Source organism: Sinohyriopsis cumingii, chromosome 5, assembly GCF_028554795.1.
Source record: "Sinohyriopsis cumingii isolate HCF-2022 chromosome 5, ASM2855479v2, whole genome shotgun sequence".
Taxonomy (NCBI): Eukaryota; Metazoa; Mollusca; class Bivalvia; order Unionida; family Unionidae; genus Sinohyriopsis; species Sinohyriopsis cumingii.
In genome coordinates, this window is record NC_142965.1 from 80,271,580 (window position 1) to 80,289,432 (window position 17,853).

The 17,853-nt window shown below is 33.7% G+C and overlaps 1 protein-coding gene across 4 annotated transcripts in view; it reads right to left on the reverse strand.

Moving 5' to 3' along the window:
• LOC149799581 (transmembrane protein 43-like) overlaps positions 1-17,853 on the reverse strand; it is a 56,391-nt gene that overhangs the window by 33,976 nt on the left and 4,562 nt on the right. For all 4 annotated transcript variants that reach the window (XM_089958919.1, XM_089958916.1, XM_089958917.1 and 1 more), the window contains exons 3-5: positions 17,499-17,633; positions 4,778-4,872; positions 1,949-1,998 (exon numbers count right to left, since the gene is read on the reverse strand). In XM_089958919.1, coding sequence (XP_089815045.1) covers positions 1,949-1,998; positions 4,778-4,872; positions 17,499-17,633 — 280 coding nt within the window. The remainder of the gene's footprint in view (positions 1-1,948; positions 1,999-4,777; positions 4,873-17,498; positions 17,634-17,853) is intronic.

A 17,853-nucleotide genomic window follows, 5' to 3' on the forward strand; every position in this document is an offset into this window, starting at 1 on the left:
CATCAGTACTCTCAGACTTTCATTTTCCATGTCTCTGCCGCATTTTTGCCGTTTTCCTGTACTTTCAACCATATATTCTCAAGCCAATTGGCACACAGGATGCAAGTAGCTGATGATGTACACAAGTCTAAAAATCCTTGATGGCACTGAATTTCTTACATTTAACAAATTTCGTCATCATTGTCAACGCTGAAACAACAAACAAAAGAAGAAATTAATAGTTAAATGCGGAAGAAACTAATAGTTAACAATATACCAGGGGCGATAAGTAAATAGTGTATGCTACAACACGTTCTGTTACAATGTTCCCATCTGGAACCATGCAGTCAGATCAGACTGTACAAATTCCATCCAGGTGAAAAAATTCACATACACATTTTCAGATCTAAAATAATAATGTATACCATCTGTAGAATAATTCTTAATACATCTGAAAGTATTAAAATCTTCAACAGATGAGATAAAATTTACCTGAAATTTCCAGTGGATTTCAGAAATGGATGTGAACCATGTGCGCTCAATTCACAGCAAACCGTAAAACTAGCTTCACCTATCAGAGGCAACTGGAGGCAATGGGTAAAGGTTATTGCCCTTTGCAACATAATATAGAAAGAAAAGACAAATTTTTCATCCTGTGGGATGAATAGGATTGATATATTGTTTTCTAATGCTGGTTTAGGTAGGAGAGTATGTAAATACAAGAGATATGTTTCAAAAAATGGGAAAATTAAAAGGAGGGCTAATAGCCAGGAAGGAATAATTCTATTTCTTATGGATAATATTAGGTGTGTGATATTACTATTATACTGGTTTATCATGGTATTTTTTCCAGTGGTACGTATCACAGTACTTTTCCACTGTACTGGCACTTCGGTAGTTTCCGCCAGAACAAACTGTACCAAAATTCCTGAATAATCCTGTTACAAGTTTAATGCAATTAACAGCATGTTTTCATTTTACATATCAAAAGGATTCAACAAATTATATTTTTTTACAAAACAATTTTCTTTGTCACAATTTTTTTTTCTTCATTACAAATATAATTATATTCTCCATCCTTTAATCACATGTTTGAGAAGTGTAATATAGGATAACATGGGATTTGTGAAAGATATTCGGCTAAAATAAAAATCTGTCAAAAAATGTCAGATTAAAAAAAATAAATAACTGTCATGTTTTAGTTATTTGCAAGCATATGTTAATTTACTAAGAACATGTGTTCATTGTTAAGACCGAGAAACATTCCAAGATTTTCAGAAGACCACTTGTTTTCTGTTTGAAATTTATGTAATTTCTCAGGTCCAATAAATATTTTCTCATTTTGCTGAGTCAGTGTGCTTTTATTTTTACTGGTCCTCTCTGATAAGTATCCTGCCAGTGTGTTGGCATCCTACTCAAAGTTTCCCTGCCTATGACATTAATAGCATAACTAGTAAACTGTAGGCATTCAGGTGTCAACACTTTCTATTTTTATCAACTAGTTCTCAAATGTCAGCATGCTATCGTTAATGGATGTCTTTTGACAAATTATGCAGCAATTAATGCACAAACAGCAAATTTATCTGCTATAAGGTAATGGCCATTTTCAGAGATTGGGTGCAGAGATTTTCTTTTAAGGTGAGATATTTTCTTTTAACTCAAGATAATGTTTAACAAATAATACAAAGGATGTATTAAAGTGTTATTTTACTATATATCAAGACAAGATATTTTTCCAGCTACTGACAGACAGAATTGTATTTTAAAATAGTCAGGCCCGTCTCAGAAGATTAAATTGTCAGTCCCTAACATAATTCCAGTGTACAATGGTATCTATTGCATGTTCAGAAATACCACAGTATACCACAGTACAAAATATTTTGCGGTACAAAGCTCTAGACTATATATATATATATATATATATATATATATATATATATATATATATATATATATATATATAACTTACAGTATGAATATGTTGTTTCGACCAATTTCGAATAGTCTTTGTAGTACTCACTGAAACAGAAGAAAAAGTCTTATCCCTATTGAGAAAATCCTCAAATTAGAAGAGATAATGTCAAAAAATTAACTTCTTCTCTCAGGGCTTGATCAAATGACAGAACAAACTTTCATTCCCCTAGTCTGTTCTAAGTTGTAATTAACGTAAAGTTCAACACCATTGTTCTACTTGAGTGCACACAGCATTTTGATGTCAGAAAATGGTTTTCTATAGTGGGCTTAAGTAAGCAGCTTGTGATAAAGAGAGCTCTCATTATTTTTCAATTCATTCTCATTTAGTTTTAAAATGGCCTTTATTAGTTGAATGTCAACAACTCTAACTTCTGGGATTTTCTGCATATTCTGGGTCATGTCATACATGAACTGTACTGCACAGGCCTTATGAGGTATAGAGCTTTAATAAGATTTTACTGGTTTAATCCTGAATTTGTCAGTTCCATTGACAAACCCACTGGCTGAATTTCCAATCTGTGCCATCTGGGATACTGCTTGCAATAAATGCAAAACATTGTTGGTTGAGACAAGCTTGTGTATCGTTGGAGAAATTGTTAGCTCCGACTCAGTGGCAGTGTTACAATTGATAGCAGCTTTGACTACAGAACATGAAAAAGCAACGCCAATAAATTTTATATAATTTAAAATATTAATTTATTATCCTATTATATACAAAGTTAAAGAATTAAAAATAACTTACAGTGGTTAATAAATTCCTAAAAATCCTAAAAGTTCTATCAATTCCTAAGTTAAAAATAATTAAAATAAGTTCTAAAGGTATTTCAAAAGATAACTTTAATGTACTGATGTACCAATATTACATAATAATCCCTATTTTCTAAATCCCAATGTCCTTTAAATGAATTCAAGGTAAATCCAATTGAACTATAAATCCAAGATGTCCCTGAATGTTTCACAGTAATTTCATGTAACTATTTATCCAAATATAGCCTTTAAATGTTTCACAGTATATCTGTACAACTATTAATACATGTATATCCAAATTTCTTTGAACAAATGTTTTATGCAGCAATTCAATTACAACGAATGATTATAACAAGTAAATGAATGAAGCGTCACAATACTCTCTTTCAGTCCAGTAATAACTTCAAGAATAATTAATTCTGCACAATAATCCAATTTTATAGTGAGCACACATTTGCTGGAATGGAATATAAGGCTTTGGATGAATAATTTTGAAATATTCATTTGCAGTAAACAACAACTGGTTCAGTCCCAACCAATCGAGAAATAGGTCTGATCCGTTGCAGAAAAACCCATGACCTCCATTCACAAGAACACATGTCCTTGTCATATCATGTGATGTTTACTTGCACTTATCAGTACATCAACCTTGCAATTTTATGAATGAAATCGTTCTACACATTATATATGACTCATCTCTAAATGTGTAAGCTATGATATTAGAATATTAGAATTAAAAATGTCAATCACTAACTGACCCTTACAAAAACAATTACTATCAAAATAATAGACATAATATAGATATACACAACAGCAGCCCTGTGTTATCCTCAACTTTCACATGTTCCTTCTTCAAACTGTCCGTGTTACCTTCCTCACTAAATTATTTTAGTAAACTCAATTTATCCTCATTGTAAGGATCCCCTCAACTCATTGATCAACAACCTTGAAACTTTTTTTTATTGTTAAAATATAAAAGCACAGCTCCTTAATTGGCAAAATCAATTTGCTTCAAACTGAATCTTGCAACTGGAAGTTGATCCTGAGTATAATGAATGAAACATTTATATAAAAAAACATTGCTGACATTTAATCAGTTCATAAGGAAAATGACACTATTGTCAGTATATTGCCTTTCTTGAACTCAAAGGGTGATCCAAACATCGGAATCTAGGTTCAGTAAACAATATAATAAAGTTGTTTAAAAAGACTGGTAATTAATCATAATGGATTTAATTGTTTTGACAGGCTGATAATTTGGTCCCTGACCCAATATGTATTCAAGCAGTAATAAAAGGTGCTCATATGTGACATTATCAATGACCACTAGGTGATAATGTGGAATATCCCATGATATGACTGAATACATGGAGAGAGGTAGATTCATGCATTCACAATGCCCAGAAGGCAAGAATGGGTATATAAAGGAAAATAATGTGATTACAGCTGAAAATTACTGCTTGCCCAACTTGTTTTAAAATAGAAAACAGGCATTAGTCTTGGACAAATGCCTTCCAAAATTTTACTTGTCTGACTTCGAAAATGAGGAGCGACTGTCTGAGATGTTAGGCTGTGGGATTTGAATTGATCAGCCTGGTTACCGTTGGCTTTGATCACTTAATACTGGTGTCATCTGCTTGATTAATGGTCATCACTGTGCCAAATTTAGTCAAACCATTCAGCAGAACCATTTATTACCAGCAAACCTAGAATAAGATGAAAGCAAACACCTCAGGTGCGACCACATCATGAAAAAATTGATTCAGCAACTGAAAAGTTTGAAGTTCATATACTGTTTACAGTGTACATGAAAACTGTCACAAGTCAAAGGATAAAGTAACATCTATTTCTCAAATAGAAAACAGAAGAAAGTTACCATTTACTTGAAATTCTAACTCTTGTTTAAACTATCTTGTCTTCCAAAATAAGAACAAATAATTAGGGAGCTATGTATATGCAACATTTTATTGGACACCTCATTTCTGAGAAGTTCCAAGAAATGAATTCAGAGTATAAGTGGTTCACATATATTTTAAAGAAATCAAAACAAATACTTGATTATAGCGCAATACTGTACATTCTGTCCTCATGCTCCACCCATTGGTACATCTCTTCAATACTTTTCAACTTCACTGCATGGACACTAACACCATAGTGTTCATAATGTACAGCCTGTGGTGCATAAAAATAATAATCAAATCAATAATATTCTGCTCAAAACAAACACAGTGAAACTTTTGAATTTCATCAATGATGAGGCCAAAATAATGTTCATGTTTCTATATTGCACTTGTTTTAAGATTAGATTAGGTAAATAGGCATTTTTTATACATATTATTCATTGCATCCTGAAAATTGTCTATACTTTGATCTGGAATTAAATGGCAAGCCCTCTTTTGGAGTCTTAAAAGTGTTGTTATGTTTGAATTAGAGATATTACCCCAAATTACATTACAGTAGTCCAGATATGGCTGAATATAACTTTTATAAAAGATGACCCTATACTGAAGAGGAATGTATGTTTTGATTTTCCTCAGTAGCCAAAGATAAGAATTAACCTTTTTTGAATATGTTTAATGAATATAGACCAAGTAAGATTGTTATCCACAAATACACCAAGAATTCTATCTTAAGACGTCATATATGGCTCACATTGTCAAATAGAACCTTGAGTTTGTCGCTATCTAGCCTTGCTCATTTTTGTTGTGTTGTAACTAGTAGGGCTTTCATTTTTTCTGTATTTATGATCATACTGTTTTCCTTGCACCATACTTGAAGTCTGTTGAGAGCATCTTTTATTTTCAAGTACTGTTTTGGTTTTACCAATCTCAGACAGTGTAGTATCATCTGCATAAAGATCAGTGGAAGAAATTGAAGTTCCAATCTTAAGAGGTAAATCGTTGATAAATAGTATGAATAACAGAGGCCCAAGGATAGAGCCTTGTGGTACTCCACAATTAATATTTTTACTTTCAGAAAGTTGACCATTTAAAGATACTTTTTGCACTCTATTGGTTAAGTAAGAAGTAAACCAGTTTAGGGAGTTTTCACTGCATTGATAGATTTTTAGTTTTTCAGGCAAAATTTCATGGTCTACAAGATCAAAAGCTTTACGAAAATCAACCATAATAGTGCCTACTATTTCTCCTTGATCTAATGCTTTCAGCTATTTATCAATCAAAGACACAAGTGCAGTTTCACTGGAGTAATTCTGGCAAAAGCCAGACTGATTATCATGAATAAGATCATAAGTGTTTAAATAGTTGAGAAAAGAATCATGTACATGTTTTTCTAGTAATTTGGAGAGACAAGGAAGGATAGAGATGGGTCTGTAGTTATTTACATCATCTTTCGTTCCTGCTTTATGCAATGGTATAACCTTGGCAGTTCTCCATGTTTGTGGAAATTTATTAGACCTAATACTTTCATTGCAAATGAAAGCTATACTCTCTACAATTGCAGGTGCAGCGACCTTTAGTAGCCTTGATCCAATTATATCAAGTCCTGTAGCTTTACAATCATGCATTTTTTAAATATATTTCAACACAAATTCGGGACTCGTTTTAGGAATTTCAAACTTTATATTGTTTGGTAGTTTTTTTAGCACAAAAATGTTTTAGTTCCAGATGATCAGATGAAGTTCTGGGTTCTTTAAGTTTTTCAGCAATTTGAACAAAAAGTTGTTAAAAATATTTGAGATGTCAGCTGGATTATCAGTGTAAATGCCCTCATGACTGAGGGATAAAATTTCAGCTTTACTCTTACATTTGCCTGCACCAAACCCTGTAAACACTTTCCAGATAGCTTTGGGATTATTTTGGTTTTCATTAAGCACTTTTTTATAGTGCGCTTGTTTGGCTTGATGTATCATTTTATTAACTTTATACCACTAAACTCTATATTCAGTTTGATTTCCTACTGATTTTAGTAGGTCTCTTTGCTTTATTGCTTCTAAAATTTCTGGGAAGATCCAGCCTGGCTGGTGGTCTTTCTTTATCCTGTGTGTTTTTAAGGGGGCATGCTTGTTCACTATACTGATGAACAGATCTGTCCAAGTATCTAAAACATCATCAATATCTTCAAAGATTTGGACTGTATTCCATGGAATCTGTTTCAGATCTTCAAGGAATTTAACAGTATCAAAGTTTTGAAAGGATCTATAAGTAATGGATGTATGGATATTATTTTTGTTGATTTGCCATTGACTTTACGTGCATCACTTGCCCCTCTTTATCCAGCAAACTCATGTAATTGTAAACAATATCACACTTCCATTCACTTGCCAGTCTTCAGTTGACCTTGGGGCCATTTCACACAGTGCAACTTGACAGCTTTGATTTTGCTTATGGATGTGTGTAAGTAATTGGTCATATAGTTCTTCAAAAAGTTCTAGATCAGTCCCTTCACTGGCATTGTTCCCTCCAAAACAGAGGACTATTTTAGTAAACTTGAGAGATCATACATTTTTATATCTTCCAGTATTGTCTGTATTTTGGCACCTGAAATGGCATGCTTTCTAACACAGTGCCTCAGCCCTCTGTTGTTAATTCCATGTAAAATGGAACTACCAATAAGGAGGATGTTATCTCTGCTAGTAGAAGACAAAGTATTATGTTTACTTTGTACTGATGTAGGTAGTCTGTATGGTGCTTTATTACTCTTAACTTTATCAGTTCTGGCTGAGTTAGTGGCAGAGTTGGAAAACTGCTTTGGGTTTTCTTTTGGCAATACTTCATGTGTCTGTACACTTTTACTTAGAGAAATAGGTTTAGGACCAATGGTTTGTGAATGTCTGCTGATAGTCAAAGGTTTCTCTCTGGGCAGCTAATTTAACCTTCTCAGTTATTAGATTGTCAATTTGTTTTTGTTTTTGTTTTTGCATCTTGCCCACTTGCTTCTAGAGTGTTTGTATTACAGTCAGCAGCAGGTCAGTATTACACATACATGGAGAGAGCTGTCTATGATCTCTAGTAGGGCCCTCTGTAGGTGGCATAGGGATCATAGTCATTGGAGCGCTATTCATTGCAGGAACCCTAGAAAGTGGGTCAGCTCTCTCATCAGATAATTGACCTATCGCCAGTTGTCAATCATTCTGCTCAATTGACCAATCATCAAGCGCTATTACACCTCCAGACACTGTTTACGTCCGCCATTTTCCTCAGACAAGCTGCCTCTGTCAATATCGACTCGGTTATTGTATATATTTACAAATTTCGCAACGGTTCAGAGAAGTCGCCCCACTTCGCCTGGAGAAGTCTCCCCATGGATCATATATAGTAATTCTGAGATATAGCCTCATGGTTATGGCTTTATTTATTGTTGTTTTTCTTCAACTTAATAACTTATTAAATTTATAAAATTTGCAATTTTTCAATTTTTCATTTGAAAAACTCCGCTTCTGTACTTAACCAAAAAAAAGTGTTATCTGTCCCTTTTGCTCTGCTCTTCAAATCATTATATGCATTTTAATAATATTTGTAGAGATAGTGTTATCAATATTTTTTATTACATTTACATCTAAAAATGAAACAAGCGTACTAGATGCAGTATAAGTAAATTTAATCGTCGGGTGAAAATGATTTAGGCAATTAATCATTTTTTTCAGTTCTTCAGTTGAATGCTTCCAGATCATAAATATGTCATCTAAAAATCTGAACCAAAGAGATGGATTAAACTTTTCGGTTTGAATAAAATCCTTTTCTAATTCACCCATGAAAGGGAACAGTATATAGGAGCCATATTAATACACATTATCTGTATGTAATTCGTATTATTAAATTGAAAATAATTATTTTCCAAGATAAGTTTTTATTATTTTACAAATATCTTCGCTAGATAGTGTGCTATTATTAGGACTGTTATCAAGAAAATATTTGCATGCTTCAATACCATCTGCATGCACAATGTTGGTATATAGTGATGTTACATCTAATGATACCAGGATTGAAATTATCAGATAGATGTGGAACAGACTTAGACTTTTTAATGAAAGTAGCTTTATCTTTAATGTATGAAGGAAGTGATTTCATTAAAGGTTGTAAAACACTATCAACAAATTTGGATAGGTTTTCAGTATATGAATTACAGCCTGATATAATGGGTCATCCTGGAAAATTTAAAGGTAAATTATGGTCAGGATTTTTATGAGCTTTGGGTAATATGTAGAATTGAGGTGTTCGTATGTTATGAGGGACGGTATCAAATTCCTCACATACAGAATTATTATCTTTAGCGATCTCATTAATGCATGTTGAAGTTTTTAATTTAATTTCTAATTGACGTTCAACTTCTTTAACATAATCATCTCGATTCACAATAATAATGTTTGACTTATCATCCTCTTTTTAATCACTATACTGTCGTCATTCATTAGATTACATACAGACTTAATTTCGTCCTTATAAATATTACTATGATATTGCTTTAATTTAGTTAATATCTCTTTTGTGATCGAGTATATATGTGTATATATATATATATATATATATATATATATATATATATATATATATATATATATATATATATATATATATATGAATCATGTAAAAGATGACTTAAATGTGTTATAAAAAGGTTATTTGGATGACAAGTTTTGGGATGACTTCTCCAAACAATTGGGGCGACTTCTCCAACCACTCTGGGGCGACTTCTCCAGATACATGGGGGCGAGTTCTCTGCATACTGAAGTAACTTAGAGAAGTGCAAGCGATGGATAAATGCTCTCGCTTTCTGTCTCTGTCTCAATGTTGTTTCATATGGCATATATTGTTCACCAATATCGTCTGGTATATCTTTTAATGTTATCACGCATGCCATTTTCACAGAATGTTTGTCGGACGTTAAGACGTTGTCAAGTCACGTGTTCGGTAGGCGGAATGATCTACCTTCTGGTGTAAGGTCAATTCCTGGTTTCTATGACTACAATTCTCACTTGAGTCCACTATATCTGATAAACATGTGGAATTGAAACTATCCTCACTGGTAGGGGATTCTAAAAATAGATTAGTAGCCATTCTGATGAAGTTCTTATCTTTCCATTTCATTGACCCTAAACCCCTAACTTCTATTAGACTTTCAGCACAATTAAAAATAAGTACACATTTTAGTCCATCAGCATGTATTGTAATAGTAAACTTGGACTGGGATGAATCAAATGTGAATTCCTTTTTAATTTGTTCCAGGAACTGACGGAAAAATCCAGTTGTCAAAAATGTTATTGCGAAATTGGTTGAATTTAAATGTTTCACATTGTAGATGATACCCTCTAAATAGTCCTTAACAGGAAGGTCTTGCTCTACATCAGAGAATCCTTCAAATGAAAATTGTTCCAAGTCAGAAGAGTGTGAGAAAGTTGACATTATGGCAGTAGGCATCAACTTATTCTACACCAGCTATTACACCAAATCCCTTGAATTGTGAGCTGTAACTATAGTCAAAGATATAATGCCTGATGTTAAATTGCTTTAAAAATATAAAAAAATACTAATAATTATTGAATCTGAATGTTAGAGACATAGAAGATATTATTACTCCTTTATTCCTTGAAATCTGGAACGAATACACCAACATCGAGGAGTAAACCTGTTCTTTTGAATAGCCATAGAAAAAAGGAACCACAATCTGCCATGTTGAATCCATCATAAACAAATTCATATTAGTCACAGTTCTAGCTAGCTGATTTAATGATTGTCATCACTAGTCTCTGAATCTACTGTGGGATTTGTGCTTGACCTTGCTTTGCATCAACAGTCTTCAATTCCAGTATGGAAATGGTGCTTGTTATCACTTTGTCATTGTAGTGAAGACTTAAGTGATGTATTTGTTTAAACATCTTGTTTTTTTTATGCTATCTTTATGTGGTAGCGTGATAAACAAATAAAATTTATCCAAGTTCTAGTTTGTTTTACATTTTAGATTATTCAAGAAATTTGTTTTATTCATCTGCATATTCATTACAAGATTTAACATAACAAGAATTTATTTTAAAGCTGAAACCTGTTGCAATGTTTAATGTTGAATCCAGACACAAAACCTTGTAATGATTTTACAGTGACTCAGAGTTTAATACAATTGAGCATTTAAAAATATTTCTGAAGTATTTAATGTCAATCCTGTGTTTTAACAAACCAAGCCAACTGAATAGCATTTAAGTGTATATTTAACAATGACATTCATTTAACACAAATTGAAGCCATAGTATTGTGTAAGTGTTAATCTTGTGTTTTAAGCATTTAGAGAATTTAATTTTACCTATCAATGTGTAAAGAGTATCAAATATTTGAATACTTCTACATCTGAAGCTTATTACCAGCATTCACATAATATAAAATCAAGGGCTGTTACAGAGATTCTACCAAAGATATTTAATAAAATATTATATCTTGATTTCTCTGTTACATCTGATATATAAAAATATTCAAATTCACAGTTTTGCTGCATATTTCTAAACACCTAGTATTACTTCCATAATTTGTGTTATTTAGTTGCTATGGATTACGCAATACTAAGACTAGCAATTATACAATGAGATGCAAGAAAGATGAGACTTTTTGTTGTCTTTGTTACATCTTCATTTAGCAGTTACATATCATCTCAAGCTTTGGCAAAGAGCATTATTTCATACTATAATAAGTGAATTCTGATTGTATTTTTCAAATCTGAGCAAGATTTATCATGAATACCTTTAATACACAGAGAGATTTGCTAATTATGACCCACCAGACATAACAAATGACATAACAACTGGGTACTGTTAATGATAGTGCATGTTACATATCGCTATCAATTATCCAAACATGAAATTAACAGGATGTTGTTATGCATATTGAACAAACTTGAGAGCTATCTCATTACCCTGTAATAATTAGCTGTAAGACATCACCCAAAAACCAATGATAAACAATCATACTGACATATAAAAATTGGACAAGACAAAAGATGGATGCAAAATTAGAAGATTTTAAATGGGATACATCTGAAATCTCTGCTATTTAATTCCAAATCAGTATGATGTTTAACTCATATTGGTTAAATGCAACAATTATCTTCTTTTCCTTTTAGAATTACTGTTACAAAATCATCCCCAACCTAACGATTTACTTATTTACATTTACAAAATCTGATAATGACAGAACATGGACACAAAATTAGACAATCTGAAATGTGTACATGTCACGTTTGCTAAGCCCCAGCTATTAATTCATGTATAAGCTATAATCTACTGTTTTGGAGATGTTACTGTAGCCATGTGTTTGAGGTCTAAAGATTGCCGCAGGCTAGTGTTAAACTCTTACGCAATGTTACAGTGACCCGCCAGAGACCAGAAGATTGAGTTGGCGAAGGTGACCGCTTGCATCATTTGACAAAGGCTTGTAGTTACCACACCTATGTGTTAAAGTTTGTTCTAAGATCAAAAGAATGTCCATGGGGTGAATGAGGCATGTTCTTATCCATACAGTGTTGACAGACAGTGAGAAGGACATTGTCCACTAAGTTTGATTGAATCAGTCCACAGCAACATCCAATCAGAAATTGAGAGAGAGGGTGTGATTACAATCTGACATGAATTATACCTTCCACCTAGCAAGCGAAAATGTATTCTTACCTCGGAAGATTGCTGAGCAATATAGGGTTACTCCGAGGAAGCCATTCATAATTTGGCGGTAAAACTTAGAGACGTAGATTCTAAGGAAAGACAAAGCTTCGAAAAGGTCAGTAAGTTATTTGCTCAATTTTGCAGAATATTATGACATCATAATTGTAATTATTTGTAATATGTATACTTAATTCCTAGCATCGTTTAGTATGTAGACTTACTTTTGCAGTGTTTCATTTACATGCGTATTACGTCGAGAATTATTAGATGCAAGGCAGAATTATGTAGATTGTTAGCTTGTGGTCACAATTATAATTTTGCAATTCGCTATTAGGTTACTTCGTAGTAAACTAGTGCATTTATTAATGTGTTATGTTAGAATTTACACATGCTGGAATTGTGAATGTGGAAAATGGGTTAAGTATGTAAGATTAGTTACCGTGGATGTATGCATATATCAAAGCATGGATATTTGATTGTTTGTATACTTTGTATGAATTGTACGGTAAAGAAATGCATCTGATTATTGTGATATTGTTTAGTATAACAGCATTAGGCATATGTACTGATTTGATAGAATTTATTGATGTGTGTATAAGAAGTAATTGATACCATGCTGTACTATGATGTTTGTTTTACCATACAAGAACGTATGGGTATCTTGATGTGAATGAATGCGTGACCGAAGCAATTTAATAGCTGATCTCTGGGTTTAGAGGGGCCATGGACATTGCACTATCAAATTATTTTAGGTCTGAATACTTCTAAATAAAACGTTTTAAAAAAAGATTAATATATATGTCTCCCCATACCTATTCATTGGTGGAGGGGGGGATGAAATACAAGCACTAAAAAAACATTAAAAACTCCTTACTGATACCACTGATGAAGCAGTGGAAAAATCTGGGGTTGGGGTTAATGACACTTTAAGCACATTACTGGTCATATCATGCTAAATAAATAAGAGGTAACTGCCTGTCCCAATGCGTAATGTGTCTGACATTCTACCAACTGAATTACATCAGCACCCTAAAGGAAGTTTGGTCTGAATCAGTAGATGGTATTATTTCAGAGAACAATTTTAACATTTGAAAATTGAATACCAATGAGAAAATGTGGTTACATATATAGGCAGTGGTATTATTTCAAAATTTTTTGAACAGGAGATATTTTACTGTACAGTGTTTGTAATTCATTAACATTCAAAATATTCTGACCATATCCAAAAAAAGCAGTCAGACTGACAAGTATGTCAGGGCAATTCTTGCATATGCTGGGAACACTGACACATTTTCTCAACCATGCACAGAGAAATCAAGCTCAGATTTGTTAAACTTACTTTTCTTAATTTAGTCAGGTTGTCTCAGTCATACAGTGTAGCATCCATGTGCTAGGCAGAAGCCTTGGAAACAATCACATGTATTTGAGCGCAATTTTGTTTTATCTAGAATGCTGAAAATCACTTATGCAAGAGTCCTCCGTATGCAAGCAATAGCTGGGTGGCAAATTCAAAGGCTTGCCAGTCCTGCTTCTACCACCTGCTGAGCAGGAAAATGTTGATCAACTGATCATTTTAGCTGTGCTGATATTTACAATGAGAGAATTCAGTGCCTGTAAGACTTTGACTAGCTAGTGAGTGGTTGGAAAATGTGATATTTACAATGACTGAATTCATAAGCAGAAAGAGTACATGAAATAAACATTAGCTATCATTATAATTGTTCATTTCTGAGTGTAGCCGAACAAGTAGTGCATGCAACCTCAAAATCAAGACACGGTGAGATTTAAACAAAATGCAATTTGCACATTTGGATATGTATTTTTTGGGTTAAATGGCAAATTGATGATGGCTGTAACAAGATTCAGAAGAGTGTTAAAGTTGCTAGAACTGATAGTTCGGATCAAATAGTTGACAAGTGTAAGAACGTGCATGATGCCTGGCTTAGTGTTTGGAATAAGACCTTTCCTTAGACTGACAAAATTCAGTCTTACTTTGATGGACAAACAAGAACCAGTGGTGTAAAGAATTTGGAAAATTAAACTCAGTGGCAACCAATGCTTTTCTCATCTGGACATTTAGGTATGCCCAATATGCTTTTGCAACATTTACTGGTGGGAATCCTATTTTCACCAAATTAGGAATCCTGGACTTCTAGTTTTAAAATCCCAGTGATATCTCTGTACTAAGAACTACTTTCAATGGAAGAAACTCTTCTTGTCTTCTGCTGTGCTGGACAGTTGTTTTCATCATCATCATCATCATCAATCCTGTAACCCAAGAAGTCATTGGGGCACCACATGTGACTTTACAACCAATTCTTTCCATCATTCCCTGTTCTCTACTGTCCTTTGAAAATCTCTAAACCCCATGCCTGTCCACTCTTCAATGTTGTCTTCCCACCCCTTTTTCTGCCTGCATCTTCTTCTGTACCTCGCACTACGCCTTGCAAGATTATTTTTGCCATTCCAGATGATCTTGAGACATGATCGTACCACTTCAATTTGCATTTTTTCACAGTTGTCAAGAGGTCTTCATAGTGTTGGATGGCTTGTTGGATCCTGTTGTGGACCTCTTTGTTGGTTACATGGTCAATGTATGGGATGCCCAAAATCTTGCGGTAGCATCTCATTTTAAAGGCTTGAATCCTTCTTTGTAGATCTGATGTGAGCGTCCATTTTTACAAGCATACAGAAACAATGATATGACAATCAAGCGCATCAGCTGTATTTTGGAACAAAGAGTAAAGCTGGTATCTTTCCATATTGGTCTCAACCTTGTTAGTGCTGCTGTTGTCTCGGCAATCTGCAAAGTAGTCCTGGTTTGGATCCCTCATCTATGATAATTTATCCGAAGTACTTGAAGCTTGTGACTGTTTCCAGCTTCTGTCCACTGATCTTTATTTCTGCATTCATGCCATTAGCGTTCGTTGTCATCATTTTCTTTTGGCACTAATCTCCATTTAGTATGATGTGGAGGTTGTGTCAAGGCGCTCAACCAAGTCAGCCAGTTCTTCTTCATCTCTCACAAAGCCATTAATATCATCTGCGAAGCGAAGGTTGGTGATTGTTCTTTCTCTCACGCTGACAGTGCCCATGTGGTATTGCAAGGCATCATCCATGATCCTTTCCAGGAATATGTTCAAACGTGTAGGTGACAGTATACATCCCTGTTTGAATCTAACTGTTGTTCAGAACCAATCTACTTTTCACAAAATAGTTGCATGGATAAGGATTAACTTTTAATTAGTCATGCTGGCTTTCTTGCTTGTTTATTTATGACTAATCTTTAGTTATTGTGCTGTTTGACCACAGCTGACCAGAACATGAAAACAGGGCACATCCTGAGGGAAAATAGGGCACATCACAGGGAGAAATGGCGAGTCTTTTTGTGAATTTCATGCATGTAGGACCAGGAAGATCGATCAATATTTAGTGAAAACAAAGCTTGAAAAATGCCATGAAAAACCTCCCGATTTTAGGTCCCAATCTCTATTATTTTTATTCAGTCTCCCTACTTGGCTTTTGAAAAGTTCATAGGTATGCCTTTGACCCCATTTTACAAAACTACGGTAATCATGCTAATATTAAGGAATAAAAGGCAATTACACATCAATGTAGTTGTATAGTTACCGGTCAAAATTCCCTCTTATCACAAGCCAGTTTCAGGGTTTTAATGATTAACTGGCCTGTACTTCTGAAGCAAAACGAAAGAAATTTGCCGACTATGAACATAGGAGATGCCGAAACATCAAGCTTTCCATTGTGTGGAAATTTATGATGATTGTTCAGCTAAAACACAAAACTAACATTGATTGATGCTGTTCTTAGTTGAACTATATGAAAATTTTAGTCTTTATTATTACCACTCTTCGTGAACATGTAAATTATGATGGTTATGTGCCTTGTACAATTAAACGTGCGTACCTATCTAAAAAGATTATCTCAATTTGTAGGATCGCTTGTATCATTGAAAATGAGTAACTCTTGAGCGTGTGATTCAACGTAAATGAAACAGCTATTAAGGACTAGCTGAAATGTTATCTGGAAGAAAGCAATTTGGTCGAAACAATGAATAAAGCAAAATCTGCATCTAATATGTCTGGGAATAAGTAAGGATTTAAGTGACACTATGCACGCTTTGCACTGTAAAGTACTGTACATTACAGTTCAGGATGGTCTCCCTGGTAAACTCAACTGGCCCATGAATTATGAAGTCTGTATTTACCTTTATTTAACTTCGTATTGGAGAAATCAGAAAATATGCACATGCAAAATAATAACAAAATCAATCATAGTACTGTGTAACAGTTTAATAATTGTCCGGTCACCGAAAGTTACTCTTTTTCACATGCCTACATCTTAGGACACAGAAAAAATTATTGTTTCATGTCCCAAGATTTACAGCCATTACAGCAGTCAACAAAAAGACATAAAAACTGTCAAGTTTAGTCATTGGCCCGCAGATAAGCCGATCCCCCTTCTTCCAGGCCTTTATTTTTTCCTAAATTATTTGGCTTATATGTGAGTATATACCGTAAATGTGACAATACAATAATAATATCACATGTTTTGTTTCTATTTTCTCGTGTGTATAACTTGTGTTAGGGACAACAGGTTGTAGCACTGCCCACATCAACACATATTACTGCGCAGTGTTTGCACACAATAACATGTGACTCGAGATGCTCATAGTGCAATACTTACATCATGTAAAAATTGTAACAAGGGTTTTTTCTTGATTTTTGGAAAATAATTCTAAAAGCAGCTGATAAATGTAAATTATACTTAGATAATTGTTTAGATTTTCATAAAATAGTATAAGACTGTATGACCTATATAAAAATATATAGGTTATATTTGTATGATGAATCCTGTAGATATAAATCTACTAACAATATTGCAAAAGTGCAGGGTTATTTTAATTTGAATGGAAAAACTTGGCTGAGAAAAAAAATCTATGTTGGTGTTTGTACCAAGACAAGGAAATCCCAGTCATGGAGTTAAATTATGTCTACCCATGAGGTTCTTCCTAGCCGGAAGATAAATAATTGAACCCCTTGACAGGGATTTCCTTGTCTTTGTACCATCCCTTATGTAGATTCTATTCATGCTTCTTTTGAAGACTATGTAATATAACTTATCTTTGCATATGTTATTCCACACACACAAGAGGCCAGTGAGTTTATGCAAAGAAACTTACCTTGTCCGTGCTAAGTGGTCCAACAAGGTGAACAAGCTTTCCATTGTTTTCTCGGTTCACCACATCAATATTCTTAAGGCTTACTACTATTTTCAAGCCTTCATTCAAAGACTCGAATGCTTGAACAACTTGACCCTGTTAATAATGGAAAAAAACATTCCATGTTTAGTCAATTTTCTTGATGCCTTAAAATAATTTTTACACTACTATCCTCACATTTTTAAAGAAAAAGTGGGCATGTGTATAACACTGCTAATGAATGCATATGCATGCTTATATGCACTATGCCCTCCAGTTCTGACCTTGTTGGAGAGAAAAGGGACATGACAGCATTCTTGAAAAAGATACTTTAAAT